This window comes from Pithys albifrons, chromosome 3 (genome assembly GCF_047495875.1).
Source record: "Pithys albifrons albifrons isolate INPA30051 chromosome 3, PitAlb_v1, whole genome shotgun sequence".
Classification (NCBI taxonomy): domain Eukaryota; kingdom Metazoa; phylum Chordata; class Aves; order Passeriformes; family Thamnophilidae; genus Pithys; species Pithys albifrons.
Genome location: NC_092460.1, coordinates 20,457,560 through 20,484,237, shown reverse-complemented (window position 1 = coordinate 20,484,237; position 26,678 = coordinate 20,457,560). Strand labels below are relative to the sequence as shown.

General features: G+C 41.6%; 2 protein-coding genes and 1 long non-coding RNA gene across 7 annotated transcripts in view; 2 read left to right on the top strand and 1 right to left on the bottom strand.

Annotated features, from left to right (window-relative positions):
- The first annotated feature begins 423 nt into the window (after nucleotides 1–423).
- Nucleotides 424–13,832, top strand: HRH1 (histamine receptor H1). The gene is made up of 3 exons (XM_071550909.1): nucleotides 424–478; nucleotides 10,139–10,336; nucleotides 11,452–13,832. Exon 3 carries the CDS (start codon nucleotides 11,572–11,574, stop codon nucleotides 12,982–12,984), a length of 1,413 nt encoding a protein of 470 aa, XP_071407010.1. The 5' UTR covers nucleotides 424–478; nucleotides 10,139–10,336; nucleotides 11,452–11,571; the 3' UTR covers nucleotides 12,985–13,832.
- A 1,855-nt stretch (nucleotides 13,833–15,687) lies between these two features.
- LOC139669936 (uncharacterized) lies at nucleotides 15,688–20,293 on the bottom strand. 4 transcript variants are annotated; one of them, XR_011697353.1, is made up of 4 exons: nucleotides 20,251–20,293; nucleotides 18,680–18,866; nucleotides 17,189–17,228; nucleotides 15,688–16,893 (listed from the first exon to the last, which is right to left on the bottom strand). It is a non-coding gene; the product is annotated as an uncharacterized lncRNA (long non-coding RNA). The 4 variants fall into 4 exon arrangements; XR_011697352.1 differs by having other exon boundaries at nucleotides 17,189–18,866; XR_011697354.1 differs by having other exon boundaries at nucleotides 15,688–16,697; nucleotides 17,189–18,866.
- Nucleotides 20,294–20,299: 6 nt separating this feature from the next.
- Nucleotides 20,300–26,678, top strand: part of ATG7 (autophagy related 7) — a 105,927-nt gene continuing 99,548 nt past the window's right edge. For both annotated transcript variants that reach the window (XM_071550908.1, XM_071550907.1), the window contains exons 1-5: nucleotides 20,300–20,371; nucleotides 23,338–23,548; nucleotides 23,774–23,828; nucleotides 25,444–25,561; nucleotides 26,350–26,427. In XM_071550908.1, the coding sequence (XP_071407009.1) occupies nucleotides 23,371–23,548; nucleotides 23,774–23,828; nucleotides 25,444–25,561; nucleotides 26,350–26,427 (429 nt within the window). In that variant the 5' untranslated portion in view covers nucleotides 20,300–20,371; nucleotides 23,338–23,370. The remainder of the gene's footprint in view (nucleotides 20,372–23,337; nucleotides 23,549–23,773; nucleotides 23,829–25,443; nucleotides 25,562–26,349; nucleotides 26,428–26,678) is intronic.

Below are 26,678 nucleotides of genomic sequence, written 5' to 3'. Positions count from 1 at the left end.
GTACATACCAAGCTACTTCAGAACACATTCTCGTTATCAGATAAAGAGTGACAAGAGTGGCAACGCTCCGGCTGCATCAGGCACTGGGATGATCCCAAACCGGGATGCGATTTCTGATCCTCCTGGTATTTCCTCAGGTGAATTCAGACGTCCCCCTCGGGGCGGCCTCCCCGCTGCAGACGGGAGCGATCTCTGCTTGCCACAGGTTTGCAATGCCGGGGCTCAGCGCCGAGCGGAGCCGGGAGACAGCGCAGGGAGCGGAGCGGCAGCGCTGGGTGCGGCCGGTCGGGGTCGGGGCCGCGCCCTCCCTGCGGCAGCTCCGCACCGGAGCGGCGGGAGGGGAGAGGGCAGGGCAGGGCAGCGCACCCTACCCCGCCCCTGCCCAGCCGGCGGGGGGGCAAGGCAGCGACCCCCGCGGGCCCGGACGGCGCTTCCCGAGCTGCTGCGAACCGGCCGCGCTCTCCGCGTCGCTTTGCAGGTGAGTGGGCGCGGACGGGCAAGAGGCAGGGAGAGCGGGGCGAAGGGAAGCGGCGGCACCCTCGGCCGGGGGCGGGAGGGGGCACTGGAGATTTGGAGGGTGCTGGGGCTCCTCGCGCCCCGCCCGTCCGAGCCGGGACAGGCAGAGACAGCCTGAGCACGGGGAGGAGGGCTTGGGGCGAAGATAGCGACCAAGAGCAAACCAACTCCCCACCACACTTCGGGTTTGAGTCTTAAACATGAATTGAAAGCACTTCGCAGAAGCGGCTGCTCCTTTTCGGGCTCATCCCAGCCAGGAGCTGGCAGCACAGCCCAGGATAGCACAGCGGTGTGCGGGGTCAGCGCTGAGCAAAGGGTCCCGTGTAGGGGCAAGCAAAGCTAAGGAAAAAAGACAGAAGGTGCATCAATACACTCTAAGAAACTCAGACAACTTTCTGCTCTAAACCCATATATACCACAGGCAATTGTTGAACTAGCCTCCCCAGGCTTTCCTTTGCAGACAGTGGGGAGGAATGATGTAGAGGCATCGGGCTTCTTGGACAAGCTGCTTTTAAACTGTTTACTTGCAAGGCGTCAGGCTCTCCAGCTGTAAGAGACCTTGTGCCCCTCCACTGCATCGCAGCCGTGTGGTTCATTCAACAAGCAGCGGTAAAGCTGCCTGGAGAACAGCAGGAGTTTTTTAAAGTCAGATATGTATTTCTATAAAGGAAAAACATTCTGTATTCAATGACTTATTGCTAAAATATGAAAGAACTCATAATATTCCTACAGTAAGTTTACCAGAAGTTTGAAGAGACTGATAGCATATGTTCCAAATTAGAGACAAAAAAGTGATTTATATATTAACATATCCAAGTGAGCTTAAACCAAACCTTCAGTAACAGGGTTTACTCTTATCAACAGAACAAGGAGATAGTAAGTCTTTACACCCACTAGAATTTCTAAATTTCTGCATTTTTGTGATTCAGTCTTTCATATAGCTTCAAAGCACCAAAAGTTCACTTGAGCTGAATTCAAGTTCATTTTGGTAAGTCCACAAAGAAATTTCATAGTGATCAACCTCAACACTGAAAGAACTAACAACTCTTCTTTACATACATTATTTTTTACTTTTGTGAGTACTTACCAAGTCACTTGGAAAGAAACAGAGTTTGCTATTTGAATGACAGCTTGAGTTACATTTTTAAAAGCTGACTGCATTTCTCATGCAGCAGGATTAAAGCCAGCTAGTTTTACAGTTCATCAAGGATTGGAGTAAGTAGCAGCACAAGGTGGAATTGAAAAAACTACAGAATTTTTGCTATCCCTGTATGAAAGATATCCTGGTTTAGTGAGTTGGAGTAATGGATTCCAATAACAGAATAAATCCTCGGTGAAAAGGCACCACAAAGGCTACTCAGCTTTAAAAGAGCCACATTACTGGGAAATTCCCCTCCTTTATAAGAGATTTTACAGGTCATGGTTTGGTTTACTCCATCAAAGCACAAAGGACTTCTCATCTATTACAGCAGTTATTACATAGGTCTAACAGCTACAGCAAAACTCCCTTTTTGCATACAAGTAATGGAGTAAAGAAGATAAGACTTCTGCAGCAGAGCACTACTTAAAGAAAATAACATTTAAATACAGTTTTGCTGAGAGATCACATTAATGACAACAAATTAGATGATAGTGATAATGTTTAGACTAGGGAAAATTAATGCCATAACTGGAAGCTTTAGGATGCTAGTCATGATGGGGTTTTCCCCCAGTCTCTGAGCAAAAATAATCCATCTATGGGAAATACTATCACAGGAATGAGACTGGTTTTTGTTATGGAAAAACTGACATTTAGTACAACGTAGAAAGTTGAGCCACTGGAAGAGTTTCATAGAAGTCTGAGCTTACATTTTGAAGGCCAAAACATTCTGTGGAATGTGTCCATGTTCTGTTAGTTCTTTTTGGTTTAATGCTCATGAAATACAGACCCAGTGTTAAAGAGAGTTGTTAAAAAATGCAAGCCAGAGTTAAAAAAATATATATCTATCTCTTGATCATTTCAGGTTAAGGCACAAACTAAAAAATAATATACTTACTGAGAAAAAAAATAAAGGAAATACATGTCATAGTACAATGGTACCTAAAACATTGTTCAATTAAATAGTTGATTATACTACTAACCACATGTATACATCACCAACAATGTAAACTTAGCAAGGTTCATATTAACATATAAAAATGAAGCTCAGTCATCAGAAGACATCAGCATTATAAAGCTGGGGGCTGGGATCAGACAGGACACCAGGGTAAAAGAGACAGACTCAGATATCCAATGATTTCCAAGTCTCCCTTCAGACATCAGCACTTCAAAGATACTGAAGCTGCATTTTCAAACTCTCCTGGTTTAGAAGACACTATTGGAAGTTAAGACATGATATCCAGATCTCTGCATACTAATATTGACTCTACTGCCCTGCCCTGAATATAAAAACATCCTCTGCTCCAGGTCTCTATTAACCATCATGAATTAGAGCTGTTAATGACACACATTCATTAACAGCAGTCTTAAATAAACAAATAAACACATCAGCTGTCGAGTGGCTAAAACTAAACAACTTGTCTGAGGATTCTCCAAACGGGTTTAACTTTAAACTTTTGCACATAAAAGAGAAAAAGTTTATCTGCTTTCTTGGGATGAATGGATTCCAGTAATGATCCATCTGCATGCAGCCAGGTATTGACTGCTACCAGGTCAGATGAGATTTTTAGGTTACTTGTTGAATGCTTTTTGAATGTTCATTATTTATCCACTGATTCAAAGGACATGGATCTACTGTTATCCATGAACAGGAAGAAATTCAAGTGCATTATAATACCCTGACATCCGATCCCGTCAGATCTTGGAAGCTAAGCAGGGTCAGCCCCGGATTAGTACTTGGATGGGAGACCTCCTGGGAAATGCCGGGTGCTGTAGGTTCTAGTCCTGAGGAATTCACTGTCACTGTCCAAGCTCACTCGGCCGTGGCAGATGAGCCTCAGGACTTAAATGGTGGGGCCAGTTCTGCACACGCTGAGCCTCACCTAAAATCCACTGCGCAGGCTGGAAGGGCTCACCCACGTGGGGACAGCCCTTCCCAAATCTTCGTTCGCGAAGCTGAGCCACACGCACACATAATATTCAATGTAACTTGATCGCTTTGTTGTTTTACATGCTGCTCCTGGAATTCACTATTCCATTTGTGGGCTTCTCCACCCTTCTCCTTTCAGTTAAATAGCTGCACTTTGCTTTTCTTTATTTTTCTGTTTCCTAAGTTGTTTCCAGAGGGTTCCTAAACAAGCTATGTGGCTGCAATGCTATTCCTGTAAATTAAGGTTTCCTGGATTATGAACTGCATCCAGGCTTTTTTTTCACTTCTTAAATAATATGTGGTGTTTCCCAAGCCAAGGTTCCGTCAGCAGCTGAATGTCAGGGGATGCTTAATAACTTTTCCTGATACTATTCCTGAGCTCTCATATGAATCATACAGACAAACTATTGAGTTCTCCTCCAGCTGAAGAAAGGGCTGAGGGAGTATCAGGAAAGACCTGGTAAAGCTCAGGGGACCTGAAGTAGAGGACTGAAAAAGGAGACCATCACAACTTTGGCACAAAGCAGGATGTATTGAAATTCACAGGAAAATACACTTGATCATACTCTTCCTTTGCTCTCCATGCCTGTTTTCAACTGCTGGTTCGTGTGTCCAAGAGTTACACAACACAGTTGAATAGGCAACAGCACTGGAACAATGAAAATTCAAACACACAGAACATAACTTGGGGAACACAAACCCCAGTGCAGAGATATCAGACACAGATGGTCTGTCCTTCATTATGCATGGAAAAATAATGCTCTCAAAGAATCAGTTCTCAGCCAAAAAAAAAAAAAAAAATTAAGACCCCAGAACAATGTCATGGATTCATAACTACTGTGTGAGCCTGCAGGAACTCTGTAGTTCACTTAAGCTAAAGAGAAGAAAGATTAGAAAGAGATGACATGTAGTGAAATCAGTACCATAAATACACCAGGGAAAAACAATTTTGAAAAGACTTACACATAAACAGCATGTGAAGTCTGGGAGTATTAGTGATAAACTGTTTGTGGATAAGAGCATACTCAGAGTAGAGAGTGAATGTCACAAATGGTAACCAGTCTTTAACGAGGAAAATATCATTAGAAACATCTTTTCCCCTTCACTACTACTCACTGGCCTTTGACTAGTTAGATAGGTTTTATGAGATTGTTTCAGCTCCAAACCACTCTATACCAAACTGAACTTTGCAGGACTGAATTTCATTTGGCTGTTTATCTTCCTGCCTTGGCACGGCCTCTGCATATTTAGAGTATTGCTCAGCACTAAGTTGTAAGTTCACCTCTGCAAATTAATTAGGATACGCTTGCTCATATAATGCAATTATACTATTGCCAGTATTTTCTGATCACATAAGGATTTCTCTACACAGGAAAGCACTTTAGCTGCAAATTAAGCTTTATTTCTTGGGAACATACCTTACATGGTTAAGGTACCTGTCCTTTTCAAGCAAATATTTTATTTTTTTTCTGTATATAGCATATTATTAGTTATGTGGACACTTCCTAGGACTAACACTTTTGTGTTTTGGATTCAATTTCCATTTTTGACAGATTACCTCTGCTCCCAGGATATGCCTTCTGAGCATCACTTTCTTGGGTTTAGTGATGGGTTTTGTGTATATATATATCTATCTGTATCTATATATATACATCTAGAATATGCTCAGCATCATATAGAAACCATATAGTAAAGATTGTATTTCTTGTCATCCTGAGAGATCAAATAATCCATAACAACAACTCAATTAAAAAAAAAAAATTCAGAACACACAGAAACACGTAGCAAATATCAAAACCAGAATGAGGGTTTCCCAAGACAGTATTTACCTCAAGCCATTGGTAACAGTTCCTGGGAAATGACATAGAGGGTGGAAAATACACAGGTTTGGTCACATCTACACAGTGATGAACTGGTCCCACCTGCTGAACTAGGACACACATCCCCAGGAAGAATACCTTTCCCAGTCATCACTGGCACGTGGAACGCCTGGTCCTTTCTTGGGGCATCTAGCTACTAAATCCGTATGTAGATCTCAAATCCAGCAACTTTCTCTGCAGTCTAGTCTGCAAAGTAGATCTCAGCACATCTGCTACATTAATTCTGGCCTCATTTATTCCCCAAGACAGTATTTACCTCAAGAACCACTGAAAATTCTCTGCCACCAAACACACAATGCAGTTAATGCACAGCGAGATGGCCAGATGTTCAAATCTGTTTTTAAGGAGTTTCACATAGTAAAAGATTATATATGACTTCCACTGCTCTTAAAATAGATATGTGAGGGAAAGGGGACAATCCAGCAGGACTGACAAAATTTATGTGGTCAGGCACTAAATCTTCAGATTATGTATCTTTTCATTTCAGACTACCTAGGAGAGAAACTCAAGGGCAGATGGAATTCAGTCTGTCCTTTGATAGTGGAAGATACTTTACTGAAAAATAAAAAAAACCCAACAAACCAAAACAACAAAGCCATGTCCTTCCTGAACTGAGACAGTGGATCATTTGAGTTGGAACAGCAGGCAGATGATGAAGGTTTTTCATCTACTTTTTATGAAAAATACTCCTTGACTATTGGCAGGCATTGAATGGGGAATGTTTCCTTACAGATAAATAAATGAGTTTTTGAGAGAGAGATTAATCAAACTTGCAGCATGGTAAAACTTTCAACACCTAAAGCATAATTAGAGCAAATCACTAGAAACAAACAGGTTTCTTGAGTACAACATAATGAGCACAGGTCATCTGAAGTCAAATCTTACCTTCTGCCTGTCTGATGAACAAGAATTGTCTCTATCCCAGCCCTTTCCTGGTGCAGCTGTAGTTTCTGAAAACCCCATCTATAAGAGATATGGCAGCATTTCTTCCTCAAAACTTATTCTCACTTAGTCAGGGCTAAATAGATTGCACCTGCACTAATGAGTCAGTAAGGCATCCACTCAGCATCTCCCAGTAGATTCTTGTTGCTTGGAACTGTGATACAATAACAAACAAATCATGATTGCTGATTTTCCTTGTAGAAAAAGCTCTTTACAGACTGAAAATTAGAGAGGCATTTTCTGGTGAGGTCAGTGTTTAGAAATTCAAAAAAGCAATCCAAGACCTTAAACTGACTGTTTTGTTTAAAATCTGTTTTGTATTAGTGAACTTTGTCTTGACATAACTAGAATTAAACCGTCCAAACATTAAACCCCATTTATTCAATATAATTACTGTTCCTCTACTGGGAACTGAGTTACAGATAAGGAATTAAACCAGTAGTTCCTGAACAGGAGTACATATACCACAAGCAGCTTCCAGTGCCTGAAGGAAGAGCAAGGAACTGCTAGGGCAAGTCACAGGGCTGCCACCATGACTAACTGCTGATATTGGTACCATCAGTACTAATGGTGATGGGAGGAAGTTTAAGAAGGAAATTCAAGGATTACAATCTTCTTTAGAGCACACAAGAGGTCATTGATGAATTTCATAGCATGGAGAAAGGCTTATTGCTTTCTAATTATCTTCTATTGGACAAAATTGTGTGGCAAAATGTGTTAGTTCCAACAAAAAGTATCAAACGTGGCAGTTCAATGTAAGCTTAGTGGGTAAGAGAGGGCCAAGGCTCTGAATACAGTGTGGTATTAGAGGGCACTGAGTACTAATATAACATTTCTACAAATAAAAGCAACTTCTCTGCATGCTATTTGTGTGCAGTCACCATCACTTCTGAGGGGAACTCGGCTGGTTGCTCTTGTACTGTTCCTTTGGTCTGTGTAGAGAGGGAGGTTTAGGCCCCCTGTAGCCAACTCCTTGTTGGAAGAGCACAGACACTGATGGGTGCAAGACATGCAGTCTCTTGCCTTGGAAGCCTTCTTTGGGCCCCCAGAGGAGTCAAGAAAGATACCAGATTATTTTTCCTTTACACACACCAGTGTTGGACTGCAGTATGTCTGATATGCTGCTAAATGCCTATGTGAACTTCAGAAGAATTTTGCATGATGCAAAAAATCTAATGCAGAAACAGCAGCAGCACATGGTGTTGTGTGCTGGAAATGCAGAGTCAGCTGAAAGGACCAGATCACACAACGGCAACATTGCATTTCTGCTCTACTCTAAGCGTGTTGGGGCCAAGTCAATCCCTTGATACAACTTTTTAATGGATTCAGAGGTAGGTTTGGCTTCAAATTAAACTAAAGAGTTAGGAACTATATGCTGGATACACAACTTTCATGATGAAGGTATGGACACCCTCTTCCAGTAACATCTTAGTGTCTTCACATCAACACATTCCAAAACATAAATCACTCAGAGCCTTAAAGTACTGTCTTTGGTGGGAGAATAATCCCAGAGTCAGGGTTGTAAAAGATCATATATGAAATCCACAAGTTGGTCATAGAGAAAATACAGTGTTACTGTAAAGCTTTCATATCCCAATACAGCTGCAGATCTACTTACTCTAGACTAGGGCACATGGTTCTTCCAAGCTCATTTCAGTAATTAATACTGTAGGTGTTCTTTCACTGGTGTAAGTCCCACTCCAGCCATATTCAACCCATCATATAAGTGGACTTATTCCAGTGGAAGACATCAGAAGATCAAAGCCAGACTGGCTTGCTTGCACTGCATTAAAGTTAAAAAAAATTTAATTTCAAAGTTTACATTGCTTGTCTGGGGTGTCTGAAAGAATACAGACCAAAAATTGTCTAGATAATAAAAAACCAGTAAGTAGTCAGGACACTGGAGAGAAAGGAAGCCTTGCCTGGTTTTAGATCTAACATTGCTGTGTGATGTTTGCCAGATTCCTTCGACCTGTTACTCAATTTCACTTCAAAATTTAATAGTACATGGCCAGCTCTAAAAAGCTGAGAAGATCCATGACGGACTATGAATCACTCAAATGACATTGTGACGAAAAATACATTATAAGGCAAATTATTATAAAGAGGAAGTACCACTTAGCATGTTGTCTCAGCTTAAAAAAACCCAAGATGTCTCTCAAGGAAAGTGAGGAATCCCTCTGGACTAGAAAACAGATCCCTCCCCACAAACCACTACAACCTTGGAAATTAAGAAACTTAAACTAGAAAATGTAGAGGAAAAGGATAACAGTTCTTTACTGCCAATATATATATGTATAACAAAACAAAACAAACCAGAAAGGAACAAACACCAACACCATAAACAAAACTTTCAAACAAGTCAAGTCCTCTCTGTGCCCCTCAGTGCAGTTGTATTTACAGGCAGGAGGAGGTGATGCTGTGCCCCAGGAGGCAGTGGCTGCGGTGACTCCGGTGAGGCACAGACAGGGGTAGAGAGAGGTGCTCGTTCCAAACTCACGTTGCTCAGTGGGAATGGCACCCACAGGGGCGGCTGGAACTTTTCCTGTGGGCAGTGTAAGGATCCTCTCCCTGTCTTTTACCCAAAAGCACGGCGAGGGTGGGCAGTTGACAGCTCCTTTGCAGGTGGTGTTGGCCCCTCAGGGAGCCTGTAGCGAATCCAGCAGCGGTGACTGTCCTCTCAGAAAGGCAAAGGGTGCATGAAGTAAGGGCAAGCAGCAACCCCTCCCAGTGCTGCCACCAGCCCAGCGAGCAGCAGTTGCCACCCCAGCAGGAGGCGCAAGCACCAGGAAACCTCTCTCCCCCCACCTGCCCCAGTCCTCTCCCCAGCCATCACGGTGGAATGCAAAGTCATCAGCCATCCCTTCGTTGAGGCTTTAGGCAGTAGCTGGCTCTGGGAGCAGGCAGTGAGGGGCTGGGCTTCAACAAGCCACCTCATTCTGATTTCCAACTCCCAAACTGCCGTGTGGGTAAGGGACAAAAGGAAAAACTCCATGAAAGATTTTGAAACTATAACACGTGCAAATGCATTACCCTGAATTTTTCTTAGTCTTTGCATTTTCAAATGATTTTCATCTCCTGACATAATTTTTGGATTGTTATAGCTTGTATAAGCTCTTCCAAAACAAAAAAAGTAACCATGCTTTTTAATTTAATAAAAGAAATTTCATAAAAGTGGAATGTGACCTTCATGCCTTCTTTGTAGCACAACTCCAGACCAAGTTCTGCAAGTTGCTTTCTAAATTCTACTGTGTCTCACCACACCAGTGCTAAGGAGGAAACCTGGGAAGCAGCGAGCACAATTCACTGAATCCTGCTTTATGTTTTATTCACAGAAGCACAGAATTATTAAGGTTGGAAGGGACCTCTGGGTCCTCATATGCATATATATTCCTTATGCAGTTCATAAATAACCATGGAGAGCTGTCTAACCAGGTAGCTTTCTTTGCTGTTATTTTTAATGTTGAAGACTCAATTATTGTCTTCTCTCCCTTTATTTTACCATAAATTTAGATGAAAATACGTGAAGATCAGTCATTCCTTATGAGGTCCCTGAAACAATCAACATGAACTCCTTGACCTGACACCATGCCCTGGACACTTACACCCAGCAGAGGGTTACAGAGCTTAGCTGTGGAAAGGACAATGACAGAGGGGGATAGAACCATTTTCCATCACCAGACATATTGATTTAAAATCCATGAAGTAACTTCTGTTCTCGTTCTCACACAGGAGATGTTTGAGGCCTCTGAACTGCTGCCATCTGTGCCCAGCTGCCCCTGTGGAACTGCCCATGGCAGAGCCTGAAGGCTGTTTGCAACACACAGAATGCCCAGAGCACAGTTCTCAAGCTCATACCCCAGAGTGTCCCCACTGCCTCTGCCTGTGGAGGCTCCTTCTCCCAAGGACATGTCTCAACACCAGCCACTTGTAAGTAAAGAGAAGGAATTTGACCTCTTGTAAGAAATCACACAAACATTTTAGCTTCAACCCTGATTACTGGAATAAGAAAGACAAAGTTAGCATGAAATACTGAATTATTGAATTTCAGTGTGAAATATTGATTACTGAATAATCTATTGTATTGTTTTGACCTTGTTTAGAATTATGACAATGAGAAATCCCATACATCTCTCAGTGTTGTTGTGTAAAAATTTTGAGCTAATATCTTCACAGTCTGTTTCCTTCCTCATTGCTTTAAGAGATTTACCAGAATATAAACTCAGACAAGCACTATAAAGTGGCACAAAATGTGTATCACTCTCACAGACATTTTTCTTCTATGTCCTGGAAATAGAATTTGGCCAATTGACCATATGCTCCAAGACTTAAAATAATATTAATAATTTTTTGGACTTTAGATCAATGCATGAAGTTAGCAGTTGGGAAGTAAATGTGTATTAATCCTAAAAAATCCTATTATTTTGCACTTGATATAAAATAGGAATAGCATCTTTAAATGTTTGAAATCTGTGTAAGCCTAAATTGTGTAGGAAAAGATTACTCATTACTTATCATTGGAGTAATTGCCTACTGGCTGCCAGCTGCTGAATTCTCAAACTATTACATGTTGGTTGTAAATCACTGATTTGTTTAAACTATTTAGTACAAAATATGTTAATATGCTTTTTACTACCACACTTTAATTTGGTTTGCCAATATGTAGTTCATGCTATGGTTTGTGATCAGCTGTTTAATGAGATATAATGAATTAAACTTGTGAGGACTGAAATTTCTTCTCCAGATTCTGGGGAATATATATGAAAAATATATGAAGCCCTATGAACAGCTCTGTGAATGATTTTGTGTTGGTTACTGGAGCTTGCTCCAGTACTTTTCATAGAACACATCTTAAATTACTTTGTGGGTCCCTTCCAACTCAGAATATTCTGTGAAATCTGTGAAACCTGCCTGTAAAATGTAAAAATTCACTATTTAGGAAAGTTCTAAAAGGGACAGTGTTAAGCCGAAGCATAGAGGAGCTTTATTATTTTATTTTATTACAATATTACAATGATTAAGCATGTTTCTTGTCTTTTCTTTAGTTCTGGAAATAAAAATCACAGAGCAATCCAACACATTTTCATCCAGGAGTGTAAAGCAAGAGTGACTTTCCGAGGCCTGGATATCTGCCCTGATTTTCATTCTGTGTGCCTGTGAAAAAGATGTCAAAAAATACAACAGAGAACTCAACTAACCCTCACCCAGCAATTCTAGGCCTGTTCCTGGGAAGCATTTCACTGATCACTATTGTCATGAATATATTAGTACTGTGTGCTGTGAAAACTGAGAGAAAACTGCAGACAGTTGGAAATTTATACATTGTCAGCCTCTCTGTTGCAGACCTTATAGTTGGTGCAGCTGTCATGCCCCTGAATATTGTCTATCTCCTAAATCCTGTGTGGCCTCTGGGCTTACCAGCCTGTCTGTTCTGGCTGTCCATGGATTATGTGGCCAGCACTGCCTCCATTTTCAACCTCTTCATACTGTGCATTGACCGGTACCGGTCGGTTCAGCAACCGCTGAAATATCTCAAGTACCGAACAAAGACAAGAGCATTGCTCATGATTTTGGGGGTCTGGTTGCTCTCCTTCACGTGGGTCATTCCAATCCTAGGGTGGCACGTTTTTGCTAATAACGGGGAAAGGAAAGTAAAGAAGAACAAGTGTGAAACCGAATTCTCTGAGGTCACCTGGTTCAAAGTGTTGACAGCCATTGGCAATTTCTACCTACCCTCTGTCTTGATGTTGTGGTTCTACTACAGAATATTCAGAGCTGTTCGAAGACACTGCCAACACCGAGAGCTCATCAGTGGATCATATTGGTCTTCCTCAGACAAATACACCATACATCACAGAAAGATAAAGGATGAGCAAAATGTTTGCCTCCAAAAGCAAGCCTTGGATGAGAACACCCCACCCAAGGACAAGAAAAGCTCCCCACAGCCCAAAAATGTGGAGGCAGAGCTTCATTTCAGTAATCCTGACAAGTCTTCAAAGGCACTTGATGGCAAGAGTAATGAGAAAGTCTTTAAATGGAGGTGTTTTCCTCTCAGCACTGCCCAGTCTGAGCCAGGCCTGGATAACGCAGGAAAGAAGTGCATGTGTGCCAATGAGGAGGAGCCTTGCTCACAAGACAGTGACTCCAGTGTGGCATCAGACCACCATACCTTCACTGAGGAGGCACCATGTGGAGAGAACACCAATCCTAACTCTGAAAGAGCCTGCAGTGCTCAGGAGAAGATTGAGAACAGGGATTTCAGAGGACTCACTTGCCTGAGGAAAACCTGGCAAAGTCTTCACACCCATTCCAGAGGGAACATTGAAGGACTGCATGGGAACAGGGAGAGAAAAGCAGCGAAGCAGTTAGGGGTCATAATGGCAGCCTTCATGCTGTGCTGGATTCCCTACTTTGTGTCATTTATGGTAATAGCATTTCATGACCATGAACAGTTTTCAAAATTACACATGGTCACTATATGGCTCGGCTATGTGAACTCCACCCTAAATCCATTCCTGTATCCTCTCTGTAACCAGAATTTCAAGAAGACATTCAAAATGATCCTTCACATTCACTGATATCGCTCTGGGGTTTTTTTGAGCTCAAAAGCAGCTCAAGAGGTCAACCGATGTTCCAGTCTCAAAGAAAAAACACACAAAAAACTTGGGAAAGTTTTAATTTATAAACAAGTTTTGGTAAAAGCAGAAAATGTGCATTTAACAGTTTTAACACATTTGAAGAGTGTTATTTCAGATAAGGAATCTGAAAAACTAAGGGTCAACCTCCAAACTGTTATACTGTTGCAAACCTTTTAGAAACTGAGATCATCTTTCATCACATAGAACAAACCCGGAGATATAAATAGAGATCTTCAGTGATTATAAATTATTCAGCTATAGAAAGACAAGAAAGAAAATAACATTTCTGTGACTGGCCAAATACATTTTGCTCTTTTAGTTTACTCCATTAAACACAAGGAACACATTGCTTTTGAAGTGGGATTTGCAAGTGGAGGTACTCTGCATAGTCAAAGAACTTTCAACTGTTTAAGAAAGTCTACCCTATTTATTTATAGCTTCCCCCCAAATCAGAAACTTTTAAAGAAATATCAAGTTCAATTGTACTCTATTGTATCTCTTTGATATCATGTTTGATCCATTTATACTTGGACACTGACTTTGCTGAAAAAATAGTACTTTTATGTCCTAGAAATTTTGCTAAGACTATCCATGCTGTCACTGCCTGTTCAAAAGGGTATGTTGCTGTTTCTAGTCTTGCAGAATATAGCTAATTATACATGAAGTATGTTTACCTTTTCTCTCATTTATATTTTATTGCATTTTATAAATCTTGTTGTAAATGCTGTAAAGTATTTCAGGAAGAACTCACAATAAAAGAACACTCTAGGTTGGAAGTGATGTCAAGAAAACACCTAAGTACAACGTACAGCTGAAGTCTGGGCTGGCTTTGACTTTATGTCATGTTGCTCAGGGCTTTGTCCACAACTTGAATGACAAACATCTGTGAAAGCAGCTTCGCTGGAAAAGCTGGAGGCACCTTGACAGAGGAGTTGGCAGAGGAGATGCATTCCATCAGCTCTGAGCATTCATTTCCTCAGCCACTGCTTTAATTGTTTCTAAGTGCTGACTGCCTCTCAGAACTGCTTCTCAGACATACCCTGTTACACAGCAGCAACCAAGACCCTCTTCCGAAATGGAGTCAAGTACGGATTTGTTCCCAAAGGGAGAAAACAGAATCCCTGAGCACAGAATGGTTTAGGCTGAAAAGAACCTTCAAGACCATCTCATTTCAACCCCCTGCCATGGGCAGGGACACCTCCCACCAGCACAGGTTGCTCCAGGCCCTGTCCAACCTGGCCTTGGACACTCCCAGGGCTGGGGCAGCCACAGCTTCTCTGGGCACCTGTGCCAGGGCCTGCCCACCCTCACAGGGAAGGATTCTGGTTCCAATCTCCCCTCTGTCAGTTCCAAGCACAGTACAAAGAGGTAGATGTCACATGAGCCAACTTAGCAGCGAGCTTGCAATTGCACAGAACAGAGACACCAAAATAGAAAGAGGGCAGACTGGGGAGCAGGGAAGGGAATGGAGTCAGAGGAGACCTCAGGCCCTGGATGAGCCAAGTGTCTCAAGACCACACCTTGTTTGTGGCACATCAGTAAGGCTTTCATTCCTGTTGTGCAGCTAGGAACAAGAGATGCTTCGCCACCTGAGAGAAGGATTTTGGGCAAACACTGCAGACTGTGGTAGCTTTAAGAAGATATCCCAGAACCAGGTAACTTCAACAGCTAAAGTCACATTTGCATGTAACTGTAAGTTTATATAAGTCTTTTCTGTACATTTTGGCAAGGTTGATTAGACAGGCAAACTGAAGTTTCCAGGGAAAAAGAATGGCCTCTGATTCATTTTGTTATGCTGAGGTATTTACTACATCCTGAAAGCTTTCTTGCTTCTGAAATTGCTGAGTTAGCTTAACAACAAAGCTCTGATTGAACTGGGACTCCTTCAACGGACTGTTGTCCAGAGTTTGAGGGATGAGTGAAGGGACATTCTGTGTAACAGCTTTATTACATCAGAAGCAAAATACAGTAGTTTAATGGTAGGAGAAGAAATTCTGAATTCTATGTTCTTAATTAAAGATTTTAAGGTACTTCGAGTCCCTCTGTGTGCCTATTTTGTAAAGTGACTATGACAAGACTTAAAGGAACAATGCAACACTCAGGGTAATGTGTGAGTGATGCTCATAAATACCAGATATAATACTATAACTAAATTCAAAGTATCATCATCCTCTGTCAGTTTCATTTCTCTGAATTAAACACCTGAGTGTCAATAGTTGTATTTAAAGTATTCAATATTAAATGAAGACTTAATATAGCTCATTTTAATAAATTGGAAGAATATTGTAAAGTCAGTCTATTTCAATGTATCATCCAAAGTTCAGAGGTTCATTAACTTTGGTTTCAAGTTGCATGCAGGAAAAACTGCAATTAGGGAATTTATACCCAGGAGAAATAAAGGCGAAATGCAGAGAAAATATAAAAGCAACAAAAATGGTATCAGAATTCACACAACTTTTCCTCTGCAGGAGGAACACCTGCACCAGTAATAAAGTACACCAGCTTTTGGAGTACAGAGCAGCATCTTTTGGAACTTATGTTCTAATCCCATGGCCTTTAACAAACAATTGCACAGATTCACAGCCATTGTGATTTTCACTACTGTGATGTGCAACAGAAATTGTAGCCAAAATGGATGGCAATTCAGATGATCCCTGAGGAAATAAAAAAGCAGCACACTAAGTCAGCTACGGTTATTAGTGTACATTGCTGAAACATATTTAGCCAAGGGCTGGAGTTACCAAGAAGTCTGTCCTCTTTATCATGGCAATTGCCTTTTCTGACTTTAAAATGAGCTAATATACAACAAAACAACTAAACAAGATCACTGAAAATCGTTCTAAAAATTACGATGATCATAACAAGGAAAACTCATGGCAAAATTAAAGAACATTCAGACACAGCACAGCTAAACCCAAGCAAATAAAGTTGCCTGAATAATTTTTAATCTCACTTTATTTTCATCCATGATCATGCTATAAATGCGTTAATAACAAAGACAGGGGAAGCAATTGTAGGGTTCTCTGATGTGATAGCTATAACAGATAATGATAAGAGAATGGGATACTGCCTATTTTAAATGACAATTATCAAGGTACCAAAGAGGATTTATCAGTTTTTATTTTATTGAATAGCAATTCCAATGGCTCTGCATGTTAGAGAAGCAGAGGAAAGCAAATTAGGCCAAAGAGTGGAGAAGCTTCCTACCACGTGGGGCTAAGGCTCAAGAGAGTATTCCAGGTGTGGTTTCCTGTAAAATATTTTGACGTTTTCCAGTTAATAAACGAGGTCAGAGGACACACAGCTTCAAGAGAACATAACAAGTGGCTTGGAATGTCTCGGACTGGAGTTCTGCTGCGTTTAAGATGTGGTGTGAACAACCCAGCAGGTTTTTCAGAGGCACAAAAAGCTGTTCCCACAACGTTCTCTGCATCCATGCGGACATCTGGTGGGGAACGAGCTAATTCCGTGCTGCTGCGTGGAAGGAATGCTGCACAGCAGGGAAGTTTGACACTCAGTGTGTGCTTTCCCCCGTATTTTCAGGAAATGTCACACTCATTAAAGGAAACATTAGCACAGGGGCACACTCTTGGCCTCATTCCATCATCAGAAAGGACTCCAGGACATCTTCCGAGAGACTACTTTATGATGCACTTCGTGAAAGCACAATAACTGAAAATTACTGAAAGAGTCACTTAAAAATGCATTTCTAATGCTCAGATATTAATGTAGAAACACTGTAAACACTTCTGGGCAGTTCTACAGGAGGCCCTGAATTCTGCAGCTTTTCCACTGTTGTCAGGGAGGTTAGAGAACGAGTTTCTCACCTATCTGGGATGACTTAAGTTCCTACAGAGGAGGTGTAAGAACACACTTAGAAATTTCAGTGCAGGCATTCCCTCCATCAGAATGAGAGTTAGTTCAGTTGAAAACACCAAGCTAAGTTTAAATGATATGCACACATATTCACTTCTGTTTATTCACTAAGTACAATGACAAAATTATTAATTTCCATCACATTGTGTGTTAAGAATTAGAATATAAAAAAACAATTAATGTTGACACAGTGTGAAAAGTAGCTCCTGAAAATAAGTTTACACTCCTGACATCAAGTTCAAAATTATCTTTAAAAAATTATACATACCTGGCAGCAAAATAAATTGTTTCTCCACAGTTGCCTTAGGCTGTAAAACAGAAATAGAAGAAAATCAAAGGTGAGATGTACATTTTACACATGCACAGACACGAGTCCACATATCAGGCTACTACAGACTTCCATTTGAGATCTCCACCAGTTACAGAGTATTAGGGATGTGCATTTGTGTGTGGTTAAAACCATATCGACATCTGGTAAGTTAAACAGTGTTGCTATTTTTAACTGTATTTGTATCCCTTATCATTTGGGTTTGTCTGCAAAGATACCTTGTGTTTGTTTCATCTGTTATATTTCAACTAAAATATGCCTTCAAAGACTGCACAGCGCCTGTTGCTACATATCAGCACCGTGTCACTAAAGTAAGTCCCTACTGTGTCACCAGAGCTTGAGTAAAATCAAATGCCTGTTGTTGTCATCAGGCATAACTTGGTCTCCAACACCAGCACAGTCAGACCTGGGAACTGGACTCAGGTGTCCTTCCTGGAAACTGATTTCCTCCTCCCTAGATATGAATAATCCCCAGATCTGAATAATTTCTAGGCATGAACGATCCCTGAACTCAGCTCTTTGAGGGGTAAAACCTGTTTCTCTGTATCATATCAGCTCCCAGGAGATGTGCCTGCCCTTGCCAAGAAATGAGGGATGGTGCTCACAGAATCCTACCAGGATGGCAGCTGCAGGATAACACTTCCTGGAGTATATTCCTCTTTTCTTCCACTACTGACTCCAACATTCACAGTGTAATAAATAAGCTTTTAACTTTGCAATGTCCTGCTCCTGCAGCAGGAACAGGTGCACAGCATAGCACTGGATTGCTTTTGACAGCATTTTTTGTAAATAAATTGATAGTTCTGCCAGGTTCTGCTTTTATTTTGTTCCTCTTTTCTTCCACTACTGACTCCAACATTCACAGTGTAATAAATAAGCTTTTAACTTTGCAATGTCCTGCTCCTGCAGCAGGAACAGGTGCACAGCATAGCACTGGATTGCTTTTGACAGCATTTTTTGTAAATAAATTGATAGTTCTGCCAGGTTCTGCTTTTATTTTGTGGTCCTACTCACTGAGAATGCTGTATAAACTTAATTTAAATCCTTAAATTAAAAGCTCTATATAAACATAAGTAAGTATTATCTCTATTAAAACCTTTAAAACCTTAATCTGAGTTCTAGAGAAGAATCTGAATTCTAGTTCCAGAGAACAAGAAGAATCTGAGTTCTGGTTTTGAGAAGTTCTCTTCTGCATAGACATGTTGAGTCCATAAATTTCAAGAATGGATGAGTTTGAATTGGCTTAGTTTTAATTCTCATCTTCAATTCCAGGATGATTTTTCTTGGGGAAACTGAAAGTCCTACCTAAGGAAATATGTGCCATAACACACACCAGATTTGTTCCTTAGAGAGCCTGTCCACTATTTGATGACATGTTTATTACAGACACTTCTATTTGCTTACAGGAAGCCCCCACAAGGTAAACCAGACCTGCACCAATGACTCAACTCCAGCATAAATCTCCGATGAACTTCACTGAAGCCAATTTCCAGAAGGTCCCAGGCACAAAGAGGTCTTTGGAGCTACCTCTTTGTCTCCCATTGTGAGACTTCACTGCAGTGTGCTCATACACATCAGCAGTGTCATGTGTAAACCCCAAGTTTAGTTCCCAAGTCACCTGGTTGATATAAAAAAAACACAGGCCAAGATTACTGCCCACCAAATGTGCCTCCCACTTCCCCAAACCCACAACTGCTGTGCAGACATTGAACTCCTGTGTCTGACTTCAGGATGTTTCTTTGTGGTGACACAGGGTTGTGGCTCACAGAAGTGTCCCCCTGCCCTGTATTGTTGTCATTTCTTATGACCTCTGTTATGTGCTGGCAGCTGTTCCATAAACCATGTTCTGAAACTGCAACTGTTCAAAGACTGAACCTAAGGCAGGTTATAGATCTGTGGAGACTGGGAACAACACTCCAGATATTTTGATGGCATGTCATCAACATTCCCTTTAGATTTCATGTAAAAAGAGAATATAGAGACCAAAAACTAATAAAATCTTTTTCAGCCTTGGGGAAACAAACTGCAGGACTGTTTTAAGTGTCCAACAGAGTAAAGGCATTTCCAATACCAATAAAATTAGTGAAATGGGGAATTGTAGAATTTTACTGATGTAATGCAGTTGGATACAAGGTATATCACCTCGAGTAAACTTCCAAGGTTTTTTTAAATTTGTTTTATTTGTGAAATTCCTGCAAAGTCTATTTGGCCCATGCTCCACAGCAAGGTTCTCTATCCAAACATCAGCTCTAAATCTGCATAACAGCAGCACTGAAAATACCCCCTAAAGCTGCCTGACCAATTCTTATTAGGGGACCTTGCCCATGCTTTGATGGCTTTTCCTCTGAGGCTTTCTCCTCATTTTGGGGGCAGTTTCTGCAATGGGGCTATTACTGCAGTACTGCATGCTCCCCCCAGAAAGAGAAAGCAGCTCTGGCAAATTTGTTTTCTTTACAGGTGAATGGCATAAACTATATAAAGAGGTAATGCTTGTTTTGTAGAAAGTATAGTTTGTTTTGTACTCTAGAGCTGCAAAAAAATCAATGTAAACTCATGAAACGCTTCAGGGAGCCCCTTGGTGCGCCCTCGGGCTCCAGCAGAGCCAACACCGGGGACAGATCAGGGTGCTCAGAGCTCGGGCAGGTAAGTCCCGAGGGATGGAGGTTACAAAGGCTCTCTGGAAACCTATTCCAGTGCTTAACCAGCCACACGGGCACTTTTTCTCTATATATACATGTGGAAATTTCCTTTGGTTTTCCTGCACACTTGTTGCTGTGCATCTTGCGGAAGGATTTGCCTCCATCTTCTCTTCAGACTCCCGAAGGCTTTCATTACACCTCATTCAGGGCCGCTCTACCCGCACCAGGCGCAGCGCGCCCGTCCCGTGTCCCCTCCCTTGTCCCGTGTCCCCTCCCCCGTGCCTCCTGTCCCCTCCCCCGTATCTCCTGTCCCCTTTCCCGTGTCCCCTTTCCCGTATCTCCTGTCCCTGCCGTCCCCAGTACCGGCTCCGCCTCGGCCGCCCCTCCGCGCCTGCGTGACGTCACCTGCCCGCGCCGCCAGCCCCCGATCACATGCGCGCGGCGAGGTGACGTCACTCGGCGGAGCCGACCGGCGATGCGGGAGGTGAGAGAGAGCGCGGGGAGGGGCCCGCATTGATCCCGCACTCACCCCGCACTGCCCCGCATTGATCCCGCACTGACCCCGCATTGACCCGCACTCACCCGCACTGCCCCCCACTGATCCCGCACTCCCCCGCACTGATCCCGCAGGGTCCCAGCACTGCCCCGCAGCGCTCCCGCACTGCGCCTCGCCCGCCTCGGGGTCCCGCTGGCCACGGGCTCCCGCGCCCCTCGCGGTCGGGCTGTCCCGCAGCCTCGGGCGGCTCCCCGGGTGGGGCTGGGGCTGGGGCTGCAATCCCGCGGGGTGCGGGGTGCGGGTGCAGAGTGCGGGGTGCGGGTGCGGGTGCGGGGTGCGGGGTGCGGGTGCGGGACGGATGGCCCCGTTGCCGGCGCGGCCGTTCCGTGTCCGTGGTGGCCCCGGGCGCGGGGCGGGGCTCTCTCTCCCGCACGGGCCCCGCAATGCCGGGCGGGCCCCGGGTTCGCTCTCCTGTGCACCGGCACCATCGGCACGGCCAGCTCGGGGCCGCTGAATAAAAACCTTGTAGAAAAACCCGCGCACGTCAGAGGACGGTGAATTTGGTTTAAAATCTGTCATTTCATGGTAGTTTTAAGTGCTGGTAAACTGCTAATCAGACTTTCACAAGGGATGAATTATGTCGGCCAAGGGAAGGACCGATGCTGCTGTAAGCCCTGATGTGTTTTTCACTTAGTTTTTACTCTGGGAGGTCAGTTTTAAATGTGTGCACGTCTAAGAACAAGTGCTGGAGCTCAGACTGGTGATGGTGCATCTGTATCTCGGGGCAGGCGCTCCCGAGTTCTGTCCCTGGCAGGGTATCTAAGGCTTACTGGTAAATCCTTTCACTGCAAGCACAACTTTCAGCTGTGCCCTTTTGAAACTCAGGGTTTGTTCCACATACAAAGTTTTGGATATATTGTTTTCTTTTTATTTCTTGTATTCTGCTAGTCACTTTTAGAGGCTGTGTGTGAATTTCTGCAAGCACCTTTTACAAAATGTGTACATTTCATCCTCAGTCTTCGAAAATTTGTTGCACAAATTTACCTTGGTTTGGTGGTACTGCATGTAAGTGAATGTTTGTATCAAAATACATTAAATAACATTTTCAAGAGTGTCAGTACATCAGAGGTGATTGCATGTGCTCCTCTGTTTGCAGGTGCATCACATAGTGAGGTCCTCTGTGTTATTTAAGTTGCACAATAACTCTTTAGGTGCTGTAATAATGGAAATAAGAAGAGTGTTAAAATTTTTTTCCAAGTGGATGCTTTCAGGCTGGTATTTTCACTGTGTGTCACTCATGTACATCCAGGGACAGGTGCTGGTTTCTTGGTCACATCAAATGTTTCTCAGAACACTTTAGTGTTGGATGTGTCTTGTAATTGTGGGGGGGAAGCAAAATGAAAACTTTACCTGTTTGAAAAATTGATAAAAGGCTTGATGTAAATTCAGAACTTTTAGTTACAATAGAACTTGTCTGGCAAGGAAAGTGACAACTTGGTCTTGTTTCTGAAAAGAGGGTAGGGGATTTAATGGATTCATATTGACTAGATAGCTGTTGAACCCTTGAATGAAAGTTTTATTTTGGAAGTCTTGGCATCAAGCACCCTGTAATCTGACTCTTATTTCTGACATCTCTATGACAAATGATTGTTTCCTGTTTTATGATAAGCTTTCTGTGACACACAGTTGCAAACAAATTTGTGAAGCTTAAAAGATGTGTGTAGTAGTAGAAGTGAAATGTTTGCCTATTTATGTTACTTCTTATACTCACAGGTAAAGAAATTTATAAAATTGTTGAGAAAATTTAGTGCAGTTAGTTGTGATATTTACTTTTCTAGGACTTGCAAAGTTTCAAGAAACTGATTTTTTTCTGTTAATAAAAAGTGATAACCTATCAAAGTTCACACTGCCATGAATTCCAGCTGCTGCTGCAGTTTAAGGAAATGTTAAAAAAAGGTGTGCAGGGTGGAGAAGACAAAATGGTGTGTTTGTAATATGCCAGTTACAGCAAGACAGTGTGACAGAACTGAAACATGGAGCTTTCACCATGAAAGATGTGGAAAGCCTGAAAGCTACACCCAGAAAAACACACTGAACAACCCAGCAGCAAGTAAAGGAAGCAGTTACAGTAAAAGGGGAAGATGAGCTGCATAAACTGTACATAGAAGGCACAGCTGGATTACACTGGGGACTGTTGAAGGAAAATTATGTAAGGAAAAGCATAACTGCCTTTGGCTCAAAGTTGGATATTTGGCAGTTATTAAGAAATTAAACCCACCACTCCTTCCTTTCCCCCTGTTCCAAAGAGATTGAGAAAAAAGCTTCTAAGCTTGGTTCCTTTGCAGAAGTGACTTCACAGGACAGTAAACTTGTAACGATTCAATTCAATCCACACTTTAACACAGCAAAAACTGTAGTTCAGGTTGGTGTCAGAGAACACTCCTGTGTCAGGAACCTTATCTTGACCTTTCTGTATTGGTTCACGTGTAAAGGTAACAGGGCTATTGTGAAGGATCAGTAAGAAAAGGCAATTGCATAGGATTGCATTATACAAGCTAAAAAATAGTTTTTAAAAATATTTAATTGAAGGAGTCACTTCAAGATCATTTGAGTTCAGGTGGTTGATTTGATAAGCACTGGAACAAAACTGGAATCAATAGCTGTTGACTTTCCTTCTGGACATGGAAAATAGCAGTTGCTGGCTTGGTAGATGGATGTGTTGTGATAAAGAAATATGAGCTTATGTTCAAGTCTTTGTGAGGAGTTTTGAAAGTAATGTTTTAAAATCTTTTAATGTGTAAGAAGTTTTCATTTTGCGGCATTTAGGCTTATCTTAGATAATGAAAGGGCTTCTTCACTTTAATCCAATAAAATGTATTAGAAAGTAACTGTGAGTAGTCATAAGTGATACGATCTATTGCATACATACTTATCAGGCATATCTGCTCTTACAGAATTCTTTTTAACAGTGATCATCAGCTAAAGTCATGGCCACTGCCAGTGGTGAGTTGCACCATCCTGCAGATCCTGGAATCTCAAAGCTGCAGTTTGCTCCCTTCAGTAGTGCCTTGGATGCAGGATTCTGGCACGAACTAACCCAGAAGAAACTCAATGAGTACAGACTGGATGAGACCCCCAAAGTTATCAAGGGATACTACTACAATGGTAGGTGGAAACCAAACATCTTCCTTAGTTGTCCTGCTTTCTCCTGTCATAGTCGTGGGTATTCATGTAACATGTTTTAGGTGTTTGACTGAACCAGTAGAAAATATGGCTGAATGAGCTGTGAATTCTTGTGTCTGTGGGAATTAATAACTTAGGTTAACAAAAAAAAGGCAATTCATCTGTGTATTTGAGTTTAAAAGAAGCATGTTGCTGCTTTTTGTCCAGGTGATTCTTTGGGTTTGCCAGCTCGCTTGACTCTGGAGTTTAGTGCCTTTGATATGTAAGTACCTTAATTCCTGTGTGAAGACACTTTGCTTGCATAACAGTAACACAGAGATAGATCACATTCTCATGAACTTTATAAAAGTGGAGAGACTGCTTTGAGTTGCAAACATTAACTCCTTGTGTCTGAAGTAGTTTTTTCATCTGAAGAGCCAAGTTTAAAATATGCTGGTAAGTCTCTAATTCACTCACTGTTTGTATATATGTTTTTAAAATACCATTTTTTCTATTTCTTCAGTTTCTCTATGTAAGGAAGTCTTTCTGTCATCTGATTTCAATTTTTTCCTTAGATCTTTATTTACTGAGGATTCATCATGATCTCAAAATAGTTTTTACTATCCCTGCTGTTACAATGCAATCTTTTTCTAACTGGAATTTTGTACTTTTGCCTTCACCCCAAAGGAAAGGTAAATCAAAGCTGCTCAGTGTACACAGCAAAAGTGAGATGAGAGGGAAAATATTTTTATCACTTGGTTATAATTTCCAGCAAATGCCTAAATTAGTATGACTAACATAAGAACAGATGTCTTTGTAGTTAGTGTCTTGTTTGTTTTAAAGTGGTGGATTACAGAGTTATAAATCACAGAATTTACTTTCTGGGCCTTGCTTGGTCAGGGAGTTAGGAGCTTGGTGAGGCTTTGTGCATATTGGGATAATTTCCAAAGAAATGTTATTCCATGCATTCTTATGTAAGAACTTTGAGGTACAATAGTGAAAGCTTATGCAGCCAAGTGCCATTGGAAGGCAGCTGTGCCATTGAGAACAGGAATTTCAGGTTAGGAAAAAAGGGATGGTACCATGGTGTTTGAGCTCCCAGCTGTTAGGGCAAAAATAGAATGATGAAGGGTTCACTTATGTGGTGTTTAATTATTCCCTCTACTGTAGTAATTTTCTATACTTTATGTATCAATTTAGATGATCATGAAGAACTCCCTTTTAGCTTTAGAAATTTTTTGAAACTGCATCATATGTGTTTATGATGTAATTTAAACATTTACTGTATTTGGGTTTTAGCAATGGTCAGTTGGGGAGAACAATGTTAAAAAGGACTCAATGAAATTTATCAGATATATAAATAAGGGAATATTGTAGGTTTGCACCTATTTTAGCTCAAAAAAAAGTACTGTATTTGCAAACAGCAGTTTCTCTGCTTAATCTTTGTCTGCTTTAGGCTTCCTTTGGGATGTATTTTAAACATGGAATTTTAACAAAGTAATTCTTTCTGTGGGTACAATACTGACATCTAAGTTTAATCTAAATTATTTTTTCTGCGTGAAAATCAGATTTGTCATAGAGAGCTTATATTTGAACAGAATTTTTACATCTCCAATCCATGATTTAGTGTCATCTTGCTTAGCTATAATACAGATGCCTTACCTGTTTTTGAAGTGGTAATGGAGAGGTGTATTTGCACTGGTTATTATTATCCAATCCATGTTCTGTAAACGTTATGATGATAAAAATTGCTTTTATTAGAGCTGTTGTTGATTGTGTTACTGTGCCTCATCACTTGATAATTTCAGGGCCAGCTTTTGCCACAGGATGGCTCCTGCTGCTGCCTCTGCTGGTGTTGGAGGCACATCCATTCCCAGGGCTTGCTTTCTCTCCTTCAGGCACGCTCCGATACCAGCACGTTGCTGTCCTGCTCTGGGGACATTGTATAATACCAACACTTTGGAGACTTTCAAATCCTGTGATAAGAAGTCACTTCTGGAAAAAGAAGCAAATGGGGTAAGATTAAAAATCAAGTCACCAGTTATTTCCACATCCTTTCTGCCAGTTGAAGAGCCTTACAGCCTCTGCCCCAAATATTGGAGATACCCATTTAAGTAGCCTCAGCATCCAACTTATTCTGGTAGGAATAGTTTGATGTTTGCTTTCTACTGTTCTTTACAAGAGAGTGGGAAGTAACTAATTACACTTGTAAGGACTTGATTCACTGTTCTACTGGGTTGCATTTTAAGCTTAACAGGAGCTGCCAATTTATCTTGACACCCAGAAACCAGCAAGTGCCTGGTTTAAGCATTGGATTACTGCAATATAATTCTGTGACAAAGACATGGGAAATCCATAACAGCAAGAAATAAAGCAAGAAAAAGGTGGCTGTCAAAGGGGCTGGTCTGCTTGCACTATAACAAGCTAAATTTAATGTCGTGGCTTGATGAGAAGTGAAAATCAAACTTAAGTCAACCTTTTTAGACACTTCATTTTGACCAGTCCTTGATGCCTTTAATTAGAATGATTATCTGTGTGCTGACATTGAGTAGGAAAGTTTTCATGCATATCTTCACTCAAAATTGATTTTTTCTGTCACTGTGTCTTGCCTTTAAAATCCTGTTAGCACAAATGAAAGTGTGGATGAGATCAGTTAGGAAAAGTTCACAGTTTATTACTGGAATTGTTGATTTCCAGACTTTAAAAGTAGCTTGAAGAATTAAAGACTTTTGCAGCTGTTCTCATGCTCTCTTGGTGTTTTGTTTTTCTGCCCTTTCTCTTCTTGTCTCCACAATCAATGACAGATATGGGAATCAATAAAATCTGGAGCTGCTCTTGAAAACCCCATGCTCTTGAACAGGTTTCTGTTGCTGACATTTGCAGTGAGTAGAAATTATGTATCTTATATTTAGAGCATTGTAGTAGAAATGAAGAAGAAGTGGTTTCTTTTAAGGTGAAATGCTGTATTACAGTTACCATACCTTTGTTACCAGGATCACTTTCAGACACTGATGCCGTGAATGACCCTTCCCCCCAAAAAAGGACTTCGAGCCACGTTAGTGTAGGGTAAGATAAAAAGTAAAGGTCCTTTAATAACACAGGGCCTACAGCCCACAGGAATACAGGGTGACAT